Genomic DNA, 23,843 nt, shown 5'->3' on the forward strand with positions numbered 1-23,843 from the left:
TTAGACGGTTGATGGGATGAAATTTGTAATGTCACCCAGCAGCAAATTGTCTCGCGACAAACGCTGAAAGCGGACAATACGAGATATTGTTGTCGTAACACGACGGTTCGAATGTGTTAAGCAAAATCGATCTTTATTCTTGTCGCACGTGCGTGTAACGGGGATTAATTGTATCTATATACACACTGGATGGAGGTTTTTACGAGCGTAACGTATGATTTTTATTTTACACAGGAACGATCACTACGTTCCGGGTGTGCCTCGTTTTTGCGATCGGCACACGAAACATTACTCACTAATTTTTCACCACAATCGCAATCACCGCACTCTCGCACACGCATTCTCGCACATCCATCCTGACGCATACATCTTACTTGCTAAGAGCGTGTCTGATAAAATCTACTTCCCTTTAAGACGAGTTTCCGCCGTCGCTTAATCGCGGCGACGAACGGAATATGTTACAAAGATGAGAAAACGACAAGGACTCGGGGTGTTCGTGTCACTTTACATGGATAAAAGTAGTGAGATTCTCGTTTTATTAGGCGAAGGACGACTCGCCAGTTTCGGGCGGTGTTACGATAGTTTATGACTCTGTTCAATCTTTTTTACGATACGCAAAGCTCGGAACGAGGAGCAAAAGCGCAAATTAGAGAAGTAATCGAAACTTTTTCATAAAACTCAGCCCTCTATTCTATTATCATTCCACTTTATGTCAAGTGTCGAGTTATCTATCAGATGATGAGTGTGTTCGTTTTAGAAAGATGTCATCTTCCCTTCGCTATTGTCCAAAGATCGGACGTTGGGAGAAAAATACGCATGGAATTTAAATGTTTGGCCAGTGTCGTGCCGGAATGATACGCTCGTTTTTTGAACGTCACCCTACGTAAACCGATTATGCTATCGAGTCGTTTCACGTGCGCAACGGGAAGGCAAAATATAACATCGCGACTGCTTACGCTCTTCGATCCGACAAACGAAAACATTACACTTATCGTTCGTTTCGATACTTAAATAGTTTTCGATATCATTTTTAAATATCGAACAAAAATTGCTATTTCACGATGCCAAGATATTATTTCATAGTTTTATTTTTATCTGAAAAATAACACAAGCTTCTGAATTAAAATTGTTCAGATAATAATAAACGTCACGTTATTCCTCTCAATCGCTTTTGAGAGGAATACAATTTTAATAAATGCATTTTTCTGTCTTTCGCGTATACATTAAAATTATGTATTTAATGATTAACACATTCAATTAGTTATCACAATTGGCAAAAATTATATGGACTTTGTTATTTTCAATTATTCTTAAAGTGACCAATTTCTTTCATTGTCGCGTAGAGGAACGATAAGACTTCCTACTAATTTAAAAAAAAACACTGTAATTATATATATATATATATATATACTATGAATAAACATTCACCGAAAAACAACAAATTGGAGAATCAACCAACGATGATGATATCGATAAATTATAAACGCACGACAATCTACCCTTGTTCCTTCCCTAGTACTTTTGTTCGTCGCGACCGAAAGTACTCACACGAACCCGCCGTTTCCTTGCCGTGGACTACGAAGGCGAGGACGCTGACGCAGGCTATCATCGCCTGTGAGTTCGCTACGCGTGCGGGTGCGTGTGCGGATGCGGATGAGACGTGAGGGTTAGGCCGGTAGAGGAAGGTGTAGAGGTCGGCGGTGGTCCCGACGCAGTCGCAGCAGGAGTCGCTGACAGATGATGGCCGAAGAAGGTCGGTCCGGTCGGTGGGTAAGGTGGGGCCGCCGGGTGATAGTAGCCGGGCGGCGGCGGCGGCGGCGGGTGGTGTACGTGGGCGTGCGGGTGCGGATGCGTGTGCGAGTGCGGCAACGGATGCTGATGCGGATGCGCGGCGAAGAGGAAGGCAGGTGCGTACGGCGACGGATGCGGCGGCGTCGTTGGCACCGTGGGACTGTTGACGTCCAGGCCCGGATTCTGTTTCTTCCATTTGGTCCGCCGATTCTGGAACCAGATCTTCACTTGGGTCTCGGTCAGTTGAAGCTCAAGCGCCAGATTCAATCGCTCGCACACGGATAGATATCTCGTAGTCTTGAACTTGTTCTCCAGCCTAACCAGTTGCTCGTACGTGAAGGCCGTTCGCGCTCTTCTGGGTTTACCGCTGGCGTTACTGCTACCTCCGCCGCTCCCGCCACCACCGCCAGTGCCGTTTTGACTGTTCTGACTCTGACTTTGACAGTTTTGTACCTGGACGCCGCTCGACGAGGTGGACGATGACGAGGATTGCCGCTTCTTGCAGTTTGTCGCGGTTGTGTTGGTGCCGCCGCTGGTCGTATTCTCCCGCCCGACGCTTTCAGAATCCTGATCCACCACCCGCATCTCAATCTCCTCGTCTTCGTCCTCCTCCTCGACATCCTCCTCCATCTCCTCCATGACGGTGTCCGGTGTACCTTCCTCATCTTCTTGGCCGCTGCCGCAGGCGAATTCGCCCCGCGAGTCGCCGTCTGAAAATAATAATCACGGGATCACTTTTGTGATGGAAGGTAAAACCACGAAGAGGGAGAGGCGCTGATATGGGATCGCGGTGTCGGGTGACGAGGATTGATTATACGAGGGACAAAATTGCGGCTTGGATGTCGCGTTTCTCATCGTGCGAGGCACTTTATTTACGTTCATCGCGTACTTTAAGATTTACTGAATGTTTATTTTATTCATAACACACATGAAATCATTTTTTAATCTATTTTTTTTAAATTCAATTTATAATATAATGAAATCGAAAGATTGACTTTACACACAAACTTGTCAAACGAATATAGCTATAAGAAAAAATTGCAATAATACATGTAATATATTTTCATATCGGAGGTTTTTATTAATAAAAATATTCATAGACGTTTATATTATATAATTGTATTATCAAATATGTTTTAATTACGCGGAACAAATGTTAATTGCTAGTAATCAGTTTAAGATTCTCTTAATGACTTTATAAACTCATTTGTTAAATTACACTTAACTAAATTTTTGTTTGACTGAGACGATTTACCGCAAAGAAATATAGCTTCTCGCGTCTCGTGAGAGAGCGGAATTGCATAGCGTCCGATCGAGCGATCGCGTCGCCGATCGTGTCTGCGAACGAAACGATCCTCGTGTGAATCAGAGAGGGACAGAGAGTAGTGGGGACCGAGAAAGAGAGAAAGAACGGCCAATCGTTCGCTCAATGAGAGAGGAGATTGGAGATTCAATCAGCACGCAGATGTCCCGGGGACAGATATTCCCTGGCTCTCGTCCGTGGGGGTTGGGGTGCCTCTGGGATACCGCGAGTGGGGATAGCTTGCTGAATAAAACCAGGGAGACAGGGAGGAAGAGAGAAAAAGATAGATATAGGGACAGAATAGACGAAAAGCGACGAGGATGGTATATGTCGGCATCGAAGGCAGTAAGAGAGAGAGAGAAAGAGAGAGAGAGGGAGTAGGCAAGATAGACAGAGAAAGTTAGAGGGAGACAGTGGGACTTTATCCGAATTGGCGTGGCTCGTGGCCCATAGCCTGCAGCCTAGCATAGTGCCTGGGGGTTGGAAGTCCGTAGGGGGCGACGGATCGAGAAGGTTTACGCCGTAATGGGATTTGTATCTCGTTAACGCGCGATCGTTCTTGCCCCGTCGTACAGGCCGCCAAGCGGCTACCTTTCCCATCTTTCTATCTTCTTCCCGTTCCAGTTTGGTCTTCTTCTATACCGTTCTCATATAACACCGCGGTCTCCACATTAAGATATACCTGGTCGATGCCGATTGATCGCGTCTAATTGAATTCACTAATTTATATTGTTCCTCCTTTTTCCCGCTTCGTCGCCGCCCGTCCGCGTGCTTTTGCGAGGATTGTGATCTGTCAGCCGTAGTCTTTAATGAAGTCGGATGTGTTGAATAGTATTACTTTTCGATGTTCTTTTTCTCCTTTATTTTTAATGTTAATATAGTGTACATTTAGCGCGCGAGATATAAAATTTCAATTGTTTACTTAAATTTTTCTCTAAAAAAGAAAGAGAAAGAGAGAGTCCATAATGATTTTAATATAATTTAAAAAGATTAGATTTTTATATCTAACAAGATGGAAATCATTTAATTAATTGACTCTATTACATAGCTTTGAGGTATAATTTTAGCTAAATTATTGCAAAAGTTATTTTTGATAAAAATATAATTGTTGCAAAATATATATATGTCTCGAATTGAAGTTTACATGAAAAATAATCGACCCATTTTTTCTGAAGAGGAGCATTATCAACGTCATTTCATCGCCTAGCATGACAGCTGTGAAATTAATTGAGCTCATCAGGAAATTAACGACTGCAGATCGCGTTTCTATCATTGCGTTTTTATAGCGGTGGGATCGCCGGCGGGAGGACCATTCATATCGTTTAGATCTTCTTCATTAACCACGATCAGGCGGGTTGTGTGCGAGAGAAGCGATCGGGGATGTATGTCGAGTCCCTGAGGGATACGTTAAGGGTACACAGGGGGGAAGTCGATCGCAGTGTGCGCTGCGACAAAGCAGCAGACACGGGAATACTTATCTCGTTTCGGTTTTCCTCATTAAACACAATGACAGTGTTTAACGACAAGTGGCACAATCGGGAAATACGCAATAGACAAAGTCCCTAACCGTTCCTGAATTGCTTGCGGCGATGAATCGCGCGTTCGCGATTTATCTCAGCGGAAATTCTTAATGATAGTATTTATAATCCAGCTGATACTTGAACAAACTTTTAGATTACGATGTACAATAACAGGAATGTAAAACAGGCGTGTAAACTGCAAAATATGATGTTTACACAAAATTAGTAATGGAACCAATTAAAATTACAATTATTAAAATTAGAATTATTAAGAAGTAGATAATTAATTCGGCATCCATAATCAAACAGAGATTCTTTCATTCTTTATAACGGAACCATAGCAGCTGCGACATACGGCGCGATATCTCGAGGTTTTCCGGGGCGTTTGTAAGATAATTATAAATTTCGCCGAAATCTAGCGGAAGATCCTGGATCACGAATCATGAACGCAACGCTCGGAGGGGTGACTTTCGTGGGTACTGCGACAACGAGGAATGGAAAAGTGAGACAGAGATATGAAAAAAGAGAGAGAGAGAGAGAGAGAAAAGTCATTGTGATGCAGAAGAGCCAATTTTCTGGGCGGCTTGGCGCGATGCGGTGCGATACGGCGCGATGCTGCGCGATTATCATAACAACCGGCGATATTATTCCGTCGGCGGATCCGAGCCGGCGGGGGTGGAGAGGAGAGGTGATCCCGGTGATGGCAGTCGAAACGGATTGGCTCGGGCCTGATGCACTTTTAATGGGAAGCGACGACCATCCTGGTAAGATGGATGAGCCGACAATCGTGTAATCTCGATTTCGACGGCTGCGATCGATCCATCGCGCGCGCGCGCGCGCGCGTCCTTCTCTCTCACCCTTCTCTCTCTTTTCTCGGCTCGTTCCTCACGATAAAAATGTCCTTGGGTTGCGCCGATGGAAGACGACGGCGGCTGGACCATCCGCTGATTTCGCAAGCACTCGGCGTCCCGTACCGGGATAAAGGGACGACGATGACGGGGTTCAAGGACTGGTTAACGCAGATTAGCGGAGCAATTTGTCACGCTCCGACAGGCCGCCGCCCGGTCGCTTCCCCTGCCCGCCTCCGTCGTCGTACCGTCCGCTTCTGCCTCGCTTCACCCCTTCTTCGGGATGCTTCTTCTGTCCCTTATCGGCCTGCAGGACCACTTCTCCCGCGTCTGTCCGCCAGACTCCATTAAATTCGAAAGTCAACTGTGAAATTGGGATCCTCCGCGACGAACGGTCACCGAACTCGTGCAATCCACCACTGATAAATTTCCCTCGTCGTTGTCGTTTCAAAAAGTACGTTCAAAAAGACGAGGAAAAAATTGTTTTATAACATTAACAAAATGTTTGGATTGATTTAATTGTTTATATATATATCGATAATCCGATGATCTAGTAATTTCTTATGATACATCATCCTATTTCTTTGGTAAAGTGACGTAAGCGATTGATAAATTCAACAAATAAATAAGAGTAAAGTATGAAGACGTATAAATCAAGATTTGCTATAGATTGTAATACTGTGATTTTTAATCTATTCTGGAATAAAGTTGTGGCATAGTATATATTTTTCTGCAAAATATGAATTCTCTGCAAAATATCATAAGTTTTATATTCGTTTTCCTATATTAATCACACAAAATTTAGAAATATTTTCTAAGCATTTTCTAAAAATAAATTTTTACATGAAATGTTTGAAACGATATATGTGCATCTAATAACATTTATTTCTATAAATGTGTTATAGTACTTTAATTTTCTCATACGTATATTAATGCATCGCAGAATCTCGTAGCTCGCGCGTATCGTTTCGCAATTGCATTAACATTATTCAAAACGACATTAATGAGATGTTGGAAGAGTTTCATTCTCATGTCCCGGCTGAGACATCCCTAGTTGTCACTTTTGCAGGAATCCTCGTGTATCGTCGTACACGCAAATAGCCCGACAGCTCCCAAAATTGCACGATCGTCGGAGAAGAAGTCCTCCTTCTAGCGTCTAAAATTAGAACGAGGAAGAAGCGAGAGAGGACTAGCGAAGCGTCAAGGGAACTAAGATGCGGTCGGACGAACGCCGGACGTGAAAAAATATCGCTCGAGATATAGCGTGGAACTTTAAAGAAGACAGCAGCGCGGGAAATACATATCGACTTTTTCTCGCCTGCAAATAACTAAATGGACACTATCCAATGTTAGATATTATAAAAATTTGCCCTCAAGTTACAAATATAAATCTGAGATTACATCGCAAGTGTCCGTGTAATGAGCTCGGATAAACAGAATTCTTTTTAATAATCATAATACAAATTTATATTTTTTATATATAATTTTATCTCTCCACATTTATATTTTTAATTATTTTTCTATATTATATGGCAAGTGATAAATTGTCGCGATCATGTCGATTGAGATGAGAAAGATGAGGAGCTATATATATATATTTGATGTAAGCAGGCTACTTATTGAAAGAGAATTATTAATCAGATAAAAAATAATAATAAAATATATATAAAAATTTATATTATATTGCAAAAATATAAATACTCGTAATAGCACTCTCTGTATGTAATATGTGCGCCCGCAATAAATTTTTTAGTCAAAATCAAAGACATCAATTTCAGGTTTAATGAAAGACTTCGAGTCAATATTGGCCGGCTCTTTTTCTTTCTATTCCAATTGATTAAATCCTAACTGAAATGTGCACCGTTTAAAATGTCACACGTTCTTTATTAGTTAATTTGCCGAGATAACCGCGGCGTTTCGACCATGCGACAGATCGATTATGCGTCGGATCTCTCTAATTGCGAGAACGTCAATTACGCTAGCCAAGTAGCCGCGCCAAAAGCGAAAGAATTTCGTGACAGAAGACGAGAATTTGTTATTCACCTTCGTGCACGCTGCCGGCGCGTCGATGTCGGCGATGCTGCACGCGATTATGGACGATGCGGCCACCGGTAAACTTGTTCGGGTCGAGAATATTCTCAACGGAGAATGCGAGGCACCGCTTGTTGTTTGTCTGCACCGTGCTGGTAGCGGTCGTGGTGATGCTACCTGTCGACGTGCCGGTGGTGGTGCGCGCCACGTTACCGGAAGTGCACACCGTCATGACGGCCGAGCCGGTAGCGCCATGTCCGGATATATACACTGACGTTCCGTGGCCGGCGGGCCCACCACTTTGTACACAAGTGAAAGGATGCACCCCGCGATTGGCGAACGGATGTACGAACTGCTCGGATGCGACGCCTCTCGACGAGGGTGCCGTGAGGTCTACCGGGCTACTGGGGTTGCTCTCGTCGCCGTCCTCCCGACACACGTCGACTTCGACGTCACCGTCTTCGTGATAGCTGCCGTTTCGGTGTCTCTCGGATCGACCATCGTCCTCCTCCTCTTCTTCGTCTTCCTGCTCTTCGTCGTCCTCGTCGTCCACGATGACGTTTCTTCCGGCCGGCGTGTTTCGCTCGTCGTCGGCATCGTCCTCTTCCTCATCCTCCTGCTCTTCTGCCTCCTCGGCATCGTTCGGCCTCTTCTCCCTGCCTTGATCTATCTCATGGTACTGATCCTTGTCAACGGCGGTGACGGATCGCAGGATCGGCGAGCTCGACGGCGACTGCTGCTGTCGCATGCCGTCGTACCTCGGGAAGGACTCGCCGGTACGTACGAGCAACACGGGCCTCCTCTCCTGCGGCGGCAGTGATAGACTAGCACGCATGTCGGCCTCTTCCCGCGGTAGGACGATCGGTCCTAGAGGCGACACGGTCCTGCCTTCTTGCATTCTCCACATTACCCGCTAGTAAGAGGGTGATCTCTTTCTTTACCTGATCTCGCGTCTCTTCATCCTCACTCGCGGAAGTTGAACACAGCGATTGTTTTCACGATCCTCTTGTATATTATTTCCGATTGAAGAATATTGTAAGTCTTGTTAAGCCGACCGTAGTCGGTGTTTCATGTTAATGCATATCCATCATACGCGTTACACTTTCCTTTCTCGAATGTCACTGTTTTGCCGTGCTACGGTCCATATTGACACTACACGCGACAACGAAACGATCGGCGAATTATCGACGAATCCAATGCGATGTTAATGTGAGCGGAATCGCGCATCCGCACTTTTCTCACGACTAAGATAAAACTCCTGTCGAGGACTCGCGACAAACGGTGGATTTAAAATTATCCCTCGCGGCATGGGCGCGCGATTAGCAATGTCTTTGGTCACCCGTCGCGGCGCGCGTACCGTGGCAGCTACTCTCGGGAGTCTCGCGTAGAGCCATGGTGGCAGAATTGGTGGTATATCGGCGTATTATTAGCGCCGAGGAAGAGAGCGGTGGCATCGTGGGTCCGAGTGGAACGGCAAAAGCGAGGGGGTTTGTTCCGCCTCGGCTAGGCGTGGTTAACCCCCGCTCGAAGCTACCTTCAACCGCCAATGGGCGTACCGGATGACTCTCCCCATCGGGGGTTGCGCGCACACACGTGCTTTAAACACGCTCTGTAACCGCATCGCGAGAATCGCGTCTCTGTGTTGGTTCCGCGCGCATCGCTGCCCACATGTAAACGTATACATGTATACGTACATACATACATACACCCTTGAGGCGGTTTACGTACACGAGGGTACCGCGGCCTGAATGGACGAGGCACGAACACGCGGACGAGCCGCGTGCGGACGTCTCGCGGCGGAGCTTTCGCCAGATACTCGGGTATGTACACGCGAGTACCCCAACTTCCGTCGCTCCGCACCCCTCCGCTATCTTCCCCTCGTCCCTCTTATCACAGTGTCCCGCGACTCCCCGCCCTTCTCCGCGATCGGACCGGCTAAAGTGGTTTGTCTTTGATTTAACCACCACAGAGAGAGCGAGTGGCATCGACCAAGGAACACATCTCTTCCCTCGTGTCCGCGCGCGCGACGTCGTTCGTTGCGCTCGTTTCAAGGTAGAAAGGAAGGAAGGAAGATAAAACGCGTGTGGAGGAATTGCATGCTCGACGCATGTATACGGGATCGCAAAACGCTCGGTGGGTTTGGCGATGATCGTCGGTGGTGGTGTCGGCGGTGAGGGCGGCGCATCGCGGCCTCTTCAACGAGTTTATGTATAGCGATTTCCCGTGTATAGGATGGAGAGTATAATCGTGGTGGGTACACGACACACGCGCATACACACATTTTCTCTCTCTTGCGAACCGGGAGCGAGGTGGTGATGGTACTGGCGATCAAATCAGAACCAACACAACGGCCAAACGATCGGACGACCGACCGACCGACGGACGGACGGACGGACAGAGAGCTGATAGGAGAGCTGGTGCTGGTGCTCTGATGCTGCTGCTCCGCTCTTAACTCGGCGCACGGATATTGTTTACCCGACCATTTAGGTAATTGCTGGCCTACCGCCCTGCCAGCCAATCGAACGTAACCGGCTGATGCGTCTGCAATACTGATCTCTCTCTTTCACTCTTTCTCTCTCCCTCGCTCTCTATCAACAATGTGAGTTTCTTCATCACTCTCGTAATCTTCGGCTCTGCTAGTTTCACTCTAACATCCCCCCCTCTCTCTCTCTCTTTCTCTTTTCTCCTCTTCTTCTCTCGCAACGTTTGCCCGCCGATTTCCCAATCATTATCGATTTAGTTCTGAACCAATTGTTCGGCGAAACTGATATCGCTATTGTCGCAGTGATCGATTCTTTCCAGGAAATTGGCGAGATATTGGAAAGATACATGCGCTTTGCCAGAAGATTGTGGCGGTGGAGTGTTTTGACAGTTTTAATGATTGTCGTTGTGTATTGTTCCGGTGTTGTATTTAGAGATAAATGACCGATTGACATGATACACTAAGCTTCTGGTAAACGTATCGAGCGCGTGTGATTAAACTTTGTTGAAGTAATTAAAAATGCGATTGAGCTTAGAATAGTTTTATAGATGATCAGGAATTTATGTATGTGTTGCGCGCGCTTGCACAGACGCGAATACTTTGTCCTGTGAAATTATAACCGTAACGATGATCGCATTAGATGACAAATTGGATTAAGCGTGGCTCGACTAATCCTCAATTGTACCACCTCATTATTTGGTTAGCGCTCGAGTGAGGTAACGGCGCGGTAGCTGAGCCGCGCGAGAAGGTATCGCAGTGTGTTATCGTGTTTCGCGAAAACTAATTATCGCAGGCGCCGTAGTTAATGCGATAATAGACCTTTTATTCATCAAGTCCAACCGTTTTGTTAGCCGTGTATATTATATAATGCACCGCAGCTTGTCCCCTGCACATACGGATGTTTCAGAACAGCTATTACGCTTTTGTCATTTATGTATTCTTGGACTACATTCGAAGTTACTTTTTCTTCTTAAAAAAAAAAAAAAAAGAAAAATTTATGTTTTTTCTGCCAATATTTTAATATTGCAAATATTTTGATAAATTATTCTCAAGCGAAAATTATGTTAAAGCAAAATTTAAAAAATTACTGTTCAAATTTAAGCATAATTGGTCCAAGCTAATTAATTCGTAACTTTTAAATCGAGAATTTATTGATGACAACAAATCAAATTCGCAGCTGAAAAAACTCGGGACAATTTTGGAACACCCTTTGCACTCTCGAGACGGGAGAAGGTAATCGTAGAAGTATGCGCTTCTCATTCCCTCTTGTCACGCGAACGAACGAACGTAATAATTCACAGACCCCCGTCTACAAAAATATCATCTTCACGATGCCCGTTCTTAGAAATGTCATTCTAAACTCGATGTCAATTATCCGCGAACAAATGAGCATGGTTTTACTCATGTCACTTATTGTTAGGGCCGATTTAGTCGACGTCGGCCAATCCCTAATCCTCGTTCGTTATATATTTTCTCTCTTCAAATTATGTTTTTGAAGAATTTTCATCTAACAAGACATTTGCCGCAATTAGCGCTAATCAGAGAAATTGCTTCTTAATCTTCCCACAATTTTCGTGATATAAAGACATCAAATAATATCGTGAACTTCTTCAACAAGAACTTGATGCACTTTAATTATATGCAGACATTACTGCAAACCAATATTTTAATTACCGCGAAGAAAAAAAATTAATGTACTTAGTCGGCATCACGTACGATGAATCGAGGTCATTCGCGGTGCATTCCGTATGCATGCAATGTTTGCCACTCGATTTGTAGTACGCTGAAACATAATTAATAATTCAGGACGCTAATGTAACGCGCACCAATGCACGCCATCCAGGTACTTTCGAACACGTCGCTCATCTCTATCCGAGACGATAAACGTAACATGCAAAACCACCACGAATGGATCTCGCGTATTGATTAAGCGTCTTCAATGAAGATCCCATTGTTGATCATCGAGCACGGGAAAGCGTTTCTCTGGTGTCATTATGGCGCAGGTGAGCTTCGTGTCGGTGGATTACTCTACCTGCCAAAGTGATGAGGGTTTTGGCGGGGGTCCCTAATAGTTTCGAAACGGTACGCGAGTCGGAAGGTTAAGCTAGTTGGCGAGATAGACGTGGAGCACGGTGGCGGGCGCGACGACGAGAGGGGGTTTGATAGAGCGATCGAGCGGGCGAGCGGGATGAGAGACGGAAGGAAGGGACGGGGGATGGATCCATCGAAGGTGGGGGCGCACGGCAGGGAGATCGGACAGACCAGCCGTGACCAATTTGCGCCCGTTCGTGCTCCCGATTCTGATCCCGATTCTACCCGTCCGACACATGGATACACACGTACGGGTACAGTGGTGCGAGAGTACCGGCGTGCGCGCCGTTGTGGCATATACACATCGATATGCGAGCCCCTCGATCTTCTCTTCTCGATGCCCATGCATCGCCTCCCTTCCCTCTCTCGTTTGTCCACGTTTGTCTCCTCTCCCCTCCCCTGATCCGCGCGTACGTCGGCACCCTACTGCCAAGAGATATTCGTCACAGAAAGTCGCGTTGTGTCGCTCGGTGAGCAGGCCACCCCAAAAGTTTCACGCCTATCTGGATCGGCGGCACCATCTATTTGCGCCACGATAATTGGCCAATTAAAACCGGGCGAGAGCGTTCGAGTTACCTGCCATCCGATAATTATACGGTGTCCTCGCGGCGGTTCGACCACGTATCCACGCGACCGGGCGTGGGTGGCGGCGACGAATGGCGATGGGAGAGGCTGAGAGAGGGCAGGAGGGAAACTCGGTCGGTGTACGGGGGGGGGGGGGGAGTTGGATGCGGGAGGAAAGGTTTCTCCGGAGGGCCGAAAGGTGGAGGATGGAATCGACTATTCCGATCACGTGGCTTCGGATTCTACGGTGTGGTCCTCCTGGTCTTTCCTCCCTTACCCGCTCTCCCTCCCCCCGTCCCTCTTTTCCTCCCGTCTCGTAGCAATCCCCAGCGCGGCCACGCGGCTCTCCTCTCGTTCTCTCGCTTACTATCCTCCTCCACGTAAATCAATGCGGACAGCACGCCCTTTCCTTAACCTCGTGACGCATGACTGGAACACTCCTTGGTGCCACGTTTAGTCGCGACACTTAACGAGATAGATACTCTGCCAATAGATACTCAACTTGAGTGTCAATGGCAGATATTAACGCGATAGATTTAAAAAAAAATCTTGGAAATTTTCAGTTAGTAACAGTTATAAATAAAAAGCATACCGCTTGCAAACTATTATTAAATATTATGTGTCTTATAAAGGATTAAAATAACTGCCTAATGAGATGTATTATTTGCTGCGATTACATAAATTGTCAAATGATAAATAAAATTTCTAAGTTACAGCATTATGATTGCAAGAATCTTAATTAAATACTACATATATGATATTGCGAAGGTGCGATACATTTCTTGATTTTGTAATTTATTTCTCTATATAATATTATATATATAATTTAATATTGAAGAATATTAAAAAGAGTCATAAGAATTTTTACATCTATTATTATTAAGATAAAAAAAAATGATAAAGAAACAAAACGATTATATTATGAAAGTTGATTTAATAGACAAGTCGAGCACAGAAAAATAAGTTCGTGATACACATCTCATTAAGAAACTCCTCCTCTGATTTACTTTGCGACCGAATGATTGATCGTTTACCCCTAATTAGAGATTGGGGAGCTTCTAAAAAAGTAGACGAAATTATGCGTGACACGAGCGGAAATTAGGTTTATGAAGAACAGAATGATATATGGCCGTTATACTTCAGTAACGTTAGCGACAACGGTGCCGAGATAACTATATCCAGTGACAGCTCTATTTCAGAAAATCCTAATGCCTCTATTTCGCAGTAATAACGCTAATTACGACGGCAATTGGCATTGCCGCGTTATCGCTTACGATCTATATTTCATCGTGAAAAACATAACACCCCGGCGAAACCGCGCTACTAACGAGCTCCTAGCAGCATTAAATGGTTTTAAATGAGAACATATACGGGGTGCCCCACAAACATTTAATTTTGATGACAAATATTTTGACGATCTTATAATTATGTTTCAAATATTAATAACTTCTCAGTTATAAACCGAGAATATGAAAAGTTTATTAAAACAACTTAGTAATTAAAAATTAAACTGTCTTTTTACTTGCATTTAAGACGATTGCAATTTTCTAAAATATCAACTTGAGATCTTTGATTATATATTAAAACATTTAATACATATTAAATATTAAAAACTTATCTTTCTCCAAATTCTGTCTGATAAAAAATCCACATGAAATTCGTTGCAGAAATTTTCATTAAAATTAAAAGATTGATCCTAATGGGAGAGATCCGCAGATGAACAATGTAAAATTGATGTATCAATAAATGCTATAAATACAATTTTGCGGCTTTTGTAGAAAGTTGCAGACGCGTGCAGATACGTCTTTAGGTACGGTTCACGTGCATTGGGAAAGCATCGCACATTATGACGCATATTTCTATTTGTTCTCGCGAGTCTGTTCTCTCATTTACAATCGCACTTTTCCTCCTGGCTGCTGCGCCGCCGCCGAGTATATACGCATAGGAACAACACAATGACGTCGACTATGTACTCGCGTGAACGTTAATTGTTAGCGATTACCCGCCCGCAATTAGCATTTCCTATAGGCTATTGAGCATCGATTAATGTAAATTATTAAGTGCAATTTCTCTCGTGTTTAAACGTTGAATGTTTCGAACGACGTTAGCGTATCGAGGGGCCGGATGTGCGAATGAGTGTGTTTCACACTTTTATGCGGAGGCTGTGTTGTTCGCGCACGGAAATGTAAAATATGTTACATCCGTTCCATACCACGGCGTGACGGAAACAAATGCCTGCGAATTTCACGTACAATGGAAAAAAATATATTATGCGTGCTGTGCTCGAAAAAATTATCGCATTATATATTCGATTCGATGGTCTACAAAAGATGTTTGCTTAACGCTGTTACCAAACCATTTATTAAGCATGGTACGTAAAAAAAAAAAAAAAAGAAAAGTACGGGAGTTTCCCTGATATAAATATAATCAGAAAAGTCTTTGTTACATGAAACGGATCGCGTAGATGAAAAGCGAAGAATATTTCATTAATATCGCGATATTATAATGAAGATAATGGCATTACTTTCCGGATAGTTCAACATCGAGGAGGACATTTCCAAACGACTGTGGAAGTATGTCGGGGATGGGTCGCGTGCGAAGGAGCGAATAGGGTCCAAAGGAGGTGATTATACACGGCTTTATCGAGCTTCGATATACGATTATATATATATACAGAGTGTATATACGCACAGAGTATCTCTAGATATAACTTTTTCATACATGGTTTCTTCAACCAATTTACCATATATGCCACACACATACATTGTTGAACTATATATATATATACATTATATACAGACACATGAAAAGAGTAAAAAGGGGCGCGAATACATACATATATATATTATGTTGCATTAGGCGCGGGGATCGCAGTCTGGGTATCGCTTACGCGTTATTATTACAGCGATACGACACGCCATGGTGTCAACCGTGACCTCCCATGGGGACTCCGCGCGATATCATATACAATGTAGGTACCAACTGTCACACCATCGCCGAACATTGGGGATCCCATGGAAACCGGCTAGGCGTGCTTTATGGTGCGTCAAATTAAAAGATTCCCTCCTTTGCGTTCCCTAACTGCGATCTGATCCACTTGGATGCGATATGTATATGTATCCCGCGTATGGATCCACCTACGTAGAGTTTTCTAGCACGCGCGTACACGCGCCTTTCACGGCTAGCATCTCATAACGCCTAATACAGATGCATGATGCCGAGTAATGTCCCGTGAGATGAGCGACTTTAATTTGCGACTAATGGAACATTTAATGTGGCAACCGTGAAATCTAGGCTACACTAACCGAACAATCATGTACTTGTTCATAAATGTAACAGACAAATTTTCGACTATAGAATTAGATCGATGTCGATATACACTTTCGACGTTTCAGATTAATTTTTAAATCGTTATCTTTACATTAGATTTGGCATAATCTGAAATAATAAGATTTTAAAGAATAAACTATTTTTTCGCGAAAGAAATATTTGATTTTTCTGTTGGATTATTCTAAGAAAATTGTTAATTTTTTTTTAGTCTCTATTTGCAAATTCCATCATATTTTCTTTATATCTTTTCATGTCATATAATATAATTTAATTTCTCTTTCTTCCTATACAATGTATATATATATTGTATATATATATATGTGTGTATGTGTGTGTAAGACAAAAGTTGTTTGGTATAATATTTCGCGATGTCTAACGAGAGCGAGTAATTTGCAGTTTAATTTACGATTAATGGCACGTTTAATAGCAAATGCGAGTGTAGTAGTGAAATTCACAGTTGTCCGCATACTTAACGACATCGTATGCCGCTTGTGCGAACAACTCGTACGTGAAATGTATACGGCTTTGCCAAACGTTGCGTCGTGCCAGACGTCTTTCTGGCGAAAACGCCGCAAAGTGGTTAAGCTCGACTTGTGTGAAATACATGTCGAGCGGGGTCTCGCTATGGCACCAGATAGACGACTAATAGTTGAAACTATTGCAAAATTCGTTGATGGAAGGAGTTCCGCTCAATAGAAACATGTATAATGCTAATTCATACTTCACATTCGTCACATCTTTGCACCAGCTAAGTAATGATGCTCTTAAGACTTTGGCGCGAATCCCGGAATGCATTAACTCTTTCCAGACTTCTGACATGTATATGAGCTGTTGAATATTCCTTGGAGATTGACATCGAAAATTAGGATGATGTAAGTCAATTATACGTAGTATATGAAATAATTGCCCTGATTCTTAAAAAGACTTGCGTCAAAGAATTAAGAGTACGCAAACATGTCAAATGTATTTTATGATTTATTTGTGAATGTTTTAATGCTTTTTCAAACATTTCAGTAATCTGGCTTATACTCTTTTATTCTATTGTGTGAGTGTGACATGATATATATTATACATTTATATAAAAATGATATAAATTATAAAGAAATGAAAAGAACAAGATTTTTATACATTAAACCTATAAAATTAATAAGAAAGCACTTTCCGTTTTAATTAAAATTTCCTTAAAAGTTGAGAGTTTACTTTTTCGTACATCTGGCGTAGAAAAATAAATTAGTTCTGTCATAGGTCATCATTTTTTAAGTTTTAGTCTTAACTTTCTCGGTGATTAAATCTCTGTTAGAGCTCGGCCCACTTGAAATGGACCGAGAAATAAGATTTCGTTATCCCACATTTACGCGCTCCGTCAACTCGTTTGCGCAGCGTCATCGTCGGAAAAATCCCGTCGCGCCGCGTTGTTTCATCGGCCGTCGCGGAAAAAGCCTTTGCGGAGCTACTCTTGTTCGTGCAAAAGCGGCATATCGTATCTCATAATTTTCGATTCGCTCGCGATTTCGTTTGCATCCAACCGTGCCCGCCTCGGAGAAACGGAGACTCGGCGTTTGAATTCTTAACGACCGCGCGCGTATTAACGGCGCGGTTGGTCGCAGTTTCGCGCGAAACTTACGGCCGTGTCCCATCGCGGCTCGTTAGTAAAAATAATTTTCTTCCTCCATCGCGACGTCGCGATGGAGAGGAATAGAGGGGCGGAGAGGCCGTACAGATGACTCGTTGCATCCAGGGACGGAGTCCCTGAGTTTTTGAAGCAGAAGCTAATCTTTCTGCGAAGAAACTTCTGGAAGAGAATCGTAACAAGACTCAAGGAGATCTTAATTTTTTATTTAATAATAGTTTGTAAAATTTGGTAAACGATGATAAAAATTTGACAAATAATTTTTGCGAATTTTGGAGTCAGAGTTAAAAATCACAGGGGACTTGTATTTTACGCAGTATATAACTTTATAAAAATGAAATATTTTTTTTACAAGATTATTTCGCGAAAGTCGAGGATCACACACTGAAGCTTGATTAGTTTTCTTGTAGATCTGTCCCTGGTTAGATCCCTCTCGGGCGTTCACTCACGACTCATATGATCGTTTGTTCCGAAGCGACGCGTCTTGACGAGGAACGAGGAGAAGACGCGGCATGCAATGTAAACGAACGAGTCTATAAGTCCGCGTCGGTTCTCCGCGGCGCGAATAAACTCGGACGTTTCTGGCACAAGATCCCTCGGCCGGATCTTTCTCTATTTCGCTGTCTCGGAAGCCGAACGCTCCTTTACTCTCTCTCCTCCTTCCCGGCCATCGTCCTCCCCTTTTTCTCGCGCTTCTTGGACGTTCGCCTCTTCAAAGTGTCAAGTGACAAACGGTCCCGCTACCGAGTAGGCGTAGTCGTCGGGGTGGATATAATTTGTCAGGAAATCACCCAATTAGCCTCCCAGTTATGCGGCCCAACAGATTTAACCAATTAGTTTAGCTATGCGAGCCCTAATACATTTCCACGCCGGCGGCGACTACCAGCCGCAGGCGTTTCTCCCTCAGTCCGCCTGTCAACCCTCTCTCTCCCTCCACTCCTCTCACATTCTCTCTCTCTCTCTCTTTCTCCCCTTGCTTTCGATGTTTCTTCGCTCTTTTGCTCTAATCCTTTCTCCGTTCAATCGCCGTATTTCCGTCTCTTTCTTTCTTTCTTTCTTTTCTTGTCGCGCTTCTCAACCGCTGCACGATATTAGGCGGTTATAGTGATCTCTGGATATATCAGGTCTACCGGAAAGTTCTGTCCGTTTTTGGAATAAAACAAAATACAAATTTTTATTACCGTCAATAAACTTTATTAAATAATGTAATTGCCATTATTCGGAGAAGTATTGTCAGCAACTGGATAATTTAAATATAGCAGTCCAAGAAAAGAGGCCGGCGATGTTCAATGGGAAGAACATCATACTGCATCATGATAATGCCAGGCCATATGCTGCTTTGGGGACTCGTCAAAAAATTGCAGAACTAGGCTGGGGAATTCTGTCGCATCCACCATATTCCCCGGACTTAGCACCCTCCGATTATCACTTGTTTTTGTCCTTACAAAATTTTTTGAGGGGCGAGAAATTCAAAAATGAAGAAGATATCAAACAAGCACTGGTTCAATTTTTCGTATCAAAAGATAAAACATTTTTCGAAAATGGGATATACAAATTGCCCTCACGCTGGCAAGAAATCATTAATAATAATTGCAATTACATTATTTAATAAAGTTTATTGACGGTAATAAAAATTTGTATTTTGTTTTATTCCAAAAACGGACAGAACTTTTCGGTAGACCTAATAGTATAAATGACTTCAAAATAATGTCGTGGACAATCACGATGATTGCGGCCGTGCACAAATTGCGCCTTTGCATTTACGCATGTTACGCATATATCGAAAGCGCGCGAGACGCACACGTGCAACCGCGAAGAAGCGGAGGAGAGACGAAGGGGCTGCAGTTGACGTCTATCTCTATAGAGACTGCTCACACGCGCGATGTAAGTGGGGAAAGGGCCGGCAAGGGGAGAGCGTATAGAGTCGAGAGGTGAAGCAATTTGTCTCCCTAATGAGATGTCACCCCGTCTGTACGCGTTGAGATGCGGCCAGTAAGGAGGCGAACGATCATCCCTGAAACCGATCGAGCAGAAATTGCCTGTTCCGCTCATTCCCCTGAACACCCTCTTTATGGGAATCTATATGGATATATTATCGTTTTGACGGATCACTTAGGAATGTCCCCTGAGAATTCAATCGCGCCGATATATTTGTGATGTACCGCGAAACATTTTTGAATAAAATTGTTTTCTATGTGCGGGATCAAATGATATAAAAGTGATCTTTTTAAGCATAGAGATAAAATAAACAAATACGACAAATATGGTACTTTAAATCAAATCTAAAGATTAAGTTTTTTGAAATTATAAAGGAAGTGTCTTTACTTATACTCTTTAATTATAAAGAAATATTCATGACTAAGATTAAAGTTAATTGGCATCAACGAAAGCAGTTGTAAATAAAAGAAAAAGTTCAAAGTTCAAGAACGTTAAAGAATTTATCATTACTATTGGATGTAATGAAGGTGAAAAGCCATGCATACAAGAATGAAAAATTATGACTAAAAATAATAAAGGCACAATAATGCGGATAATGTTTAAAACAATCCCCGTATTGACTTTCTGATCAGTATGACTGCGCGTTTCAAAACGTTCGCCGGTATAAAATATAAACCGTCTATAAAATATTCAAGTAATGAGCAATGGACGAAAGAGTACAAATTGTTCGCGAGAATGAAAATATAAATATCGTTGAAAAATTTACGTCGACGAGCATTATTACCGCACAAAAGAACGGTGTCTGTGTACGTCGCCCTTTTTATCTGCCATTATAGTCGTGGTCAATTGCCCGTTATTACCACATAATTATTGGCGGATGTTAAAAATTTCGTTCAATAAAATTTATATATTGAACATTGCATATTCTATGGAACAGCATTTTCGAGGATATCTCGCGTGGAAACAAACTTAGGGACATGTTTTAATCGTAGGAAGAGAGATTCCGACAAGATTGATCGGGCACAGTTACATAGTATGGGTCGAGAGGATGGTCAATGGGACCGGTTCAGGTACAGGATTGCTCTGGTTGATTCTAATTGAATCGTCCTTTGGCCTCTCTCTAAGCGATCGCAGTCCCGTTAGCCCGCTGTTGCTGACGAGCGAGACGTTTTACCCTCCCAGGCTCTTCTATTACGCGCACCCGGTTAGAGGTCTCCGAGCGCAGATGACTGGTCTTATTTTAAACGCAATCGACTCGATCTTCCTCCATAACGAAAAAAGTAGGATTCGTGACTACATCGCGTTATTAACAGCCGTGTCATTCTATATCAAATCGCATAGATTTTAAAGTAGATTCTGAGTTTTTAATGCCAGTTTAGGATTGCGTGCAGTTCATATTTCTAAGAAGTTGCATAAATAATTTTGATGCCTTTTTTTCCAACATTTCTAGAATTTATGATATAAATACTTTTAATATACTATATATTATTTTTATGATAAATGCTCTTTATATATAAACATTTATATTTTACTAACTTTTAAAAATTCTATACAATTAAAAAAACAAACATTTGTTTTTAAAACAGATGTATATCAAGCAACGTACAAATTTTCTATAAAAAATATATATGTAATTATTTAATATATGTATTTATACAATATTTAAAAAAAATCATGGATCTTGGAAACAACTACATAATTATTGTTTTTATTTAGTCTTGTAATGAATGGAAATGTCCATTCGACAAATGTAAATATAAAATTGTAAACATTTTTTAAAACCTTTGCTACTCAAATATTAATATTCATTTCATTGCATAATGCATGCATTTCTGTGTCGTGAGAAAATAATTTATATTGTGAATACTTTTTTGGTTGAATTACATATCGAGAAATAGTACTTATTTCATTGTAGCCTTATATAGCTTTTCATCGAAATTACGCGTTAGTCAGGTGTTTTCTTACGTTTGTTTGGTCAGCCAAGAATCTCGATTCGAGCAGGTGTCAGGAAAAAACCCCGCTAATAAAAAACTATCAGTCAAGTATTTATATTCTCGTTTGTTCGTTCGCACACATGTCGCTCACGTTCGATACGTAAGACGCGCGTTCCAATCTCACCAAAATTTCCCCCTTTTAGAATCGAGCGAACCGGCGCGCACGCGTGGGTATTAAATTAATGTAGTCGACTCCGTAGCCGGCGATTAAACAAAGGGTGAAAATTGAGCACCCTCCCCCGCAGTTCAGTGCCGACGGTGAACACCCAACGGGCGGCACGCATACAGTTTGGGGAGATCGACTATGTAACGTACATACATATAGATATAAACGCACACATCTGTACATTTCGCATGCCTCAGTACGCATCCCGCGCAACACAATCGACCGTGTCTGCGTAAAACGCCGATTTGCGCATACATACATACATACGGGTTTTCGCACACTGCACTCGGCGGTCTCACGCTCGAGTAACTGCAGTGTGTGTATACGACGAAAAGCATGCCTGAGTGTGTGCATTTGTGACTGAAATGCATATATACAGGAGCAAATGTGGTGTATGAGAAAGGAGGTCCTCTCTATGTATATATATATATATATACAGAGTATCTAAGCTGCCTGCACTTTCTTTGATATACAAATCTGTGAACCCTACGGGGTAAATTTATCTTTAACAAAAATATTCGTTTACCGATATTGATAACATTTAATCGTTTCCTCCAAATTTTAAGCAAGCTTTATTTTAACAAACTTTTAGAATTGGTCACAAGGGTATTCACAGAAATGAATATGTATTAAGACGTTTTACTAAAAAAACGTTTCGTTGGCGTCCCATCAAGTTCTTGTTAGGGAAATCTCGATTCCACGCTGATGACAGGAATCTGCAGACGCAAGAAAGCCCGGGACACCCGGTATGCGGCGCGCCCGCGCGCCTCTATACCTATGTACACATCGGGCGGCCGCCGTGGGATGGTCGGGCGGGTAACGGGCTTCGTTCGTTGAATGCGGTTTAATATTAATGGAACTGATGATAAGCAACGCAAACAAGCGTCGAGTCTCCCGGGAGAGATCTGCCTTCTGTTAGCCGGCGTACAGCGGAGGGAGGCTCGACACACGCGCGACGCACACCGACGAGGAGATCCGCGCCGCGCCAACAGAGGCTACCGTCATTCGTGGTTACCGTTGCAGCGCGGCAACCCGGGCGGCGTAGGGCGCGCAACTCCCGAAAGGGCAGAGGGAGAGAAAGGAGCGGTGCCTGGCACACATACACACGCGCGCACACACATACACGAGGGATAACGTGTAACTGCGATCGTTTACGCGCGTATATACCCCGCACGTGCCCCGGGGTACGCGTTCCCGTAATGCGTCGGTGTAACGTGTGTAAATCAGCGAGAAAGAGGGGGGTGGGGGCAAGGAATGGAAGGGGACGGAAGGATGATCGTTCGCCGCTACTTATATACATACTTTGAACGCGCCGGAGTCCCCGTCGCGGGACCGCTGCGGATTGCGCCCAGCCGACCTATTCGTTACCGATACCCGTCATGAAGCGAGTGTGTTTGCTCGCCAAATTAGAAAACCATCGACGAGCGACCCGCCGAAGGGAGTGTACACGCGCAGCCTGTGGAGCTCGAGTCTCGTGGCAAGTGGTCGCAATCATTCGACAGTCCCGACTACTGTTCTCCTTGAAATAACACGGGGGATACGCTGGCCAAAACGCATAAAGGCAGGCGTCGACGTGGCCTCTCATTAATGCAATACTACAGTTACCTTTAAACCTGGCACTGTATTTTATAATGCAACGCATCTCTCTCTTTGTTCTTTATTTCTAGTCTGCAAATAAAATTTATTTTAAAATTCTTACAATTAAATATATATGTATATATTGCGCGCAAAATATTTTTTTAAAAACAAATTTAAGGGATCGTAATTTAAGCTTTTTTTTTGTAATTGTTTTTTTTTATCAGAATACACTTTAATTCTTTTACGTTTGTCATCTTAAGTTCTTTCTTAGGAATTATCTTCCAAGACTAATTCTAATAAATAATTTTTTGGTTTCGCAATGTAAAAAGAACATTATTTTAGTTATAATACTTCCATAAACAACATGTCGAATTTTTTATTCTAGGTAAAGATGTGATAACTTAATAGAGCATTATACAAGACTATTGTAATCGCCAAGCCGTGAGATTACAGCGGATAATAGTGCGATATTCAGCGGTTCGATGCAAGTTTAAAACCCACCACAAAAGGCCGGGTTAATCGAGAGCCGGGGCTTTGTTCCGCGGCATACGGAATAATGGGGGGGGGGGGGGGGGGG

The 23,843-nt window shown here is 43.1% G+C and overlaps 1 protein-coding gene across 1 annotated transcript; it reads right to left on the reverse strand.

Moving 5' to 3' along the window:
- Window positions 1-1,402: 1,402 nt before the first annotated feature.
- Window positions 1,403-8,400, reverse strand: LOC115239380 (cell wall protein IFF6-like). Its single transcript, XM_029813878.1, has 2 exons — window positions 7,506-8,400; window positions 1,403-2,501 (listed from the first exon to the last, which is right to left on the reverse strand). The coding sequence occupies exons 1-2, from the start codon at window positions 8,398-8,400 to the stop codon at window positions 1,624-1,626; spliced, it is 1,773 nt and encodes a 590-aa protein (XP_029669738.1). The 3' UTR covers window positions 1,403-1,623.
- Between the last annotated feature and the right edge of the window lie 15,443 nt (window positions 8,401-23,843).

The sequence above is a fragment of the Formica exsecta genome, unplaced genomic scaffold, assembly GCF_003651465.1.
Source record: "Formica exsecta isolate Colony F162 unplaced genomic scaffold, ASM365146v1 scaffold38, whole genome shotgun sequence".
In the NCBI taxonomy this organism is placed as follows: Eukaryota; Metazoa; Arthropoda; class Insecta; order Hymenoptera; family Formicidae; genus Formica; species Formica exsecta.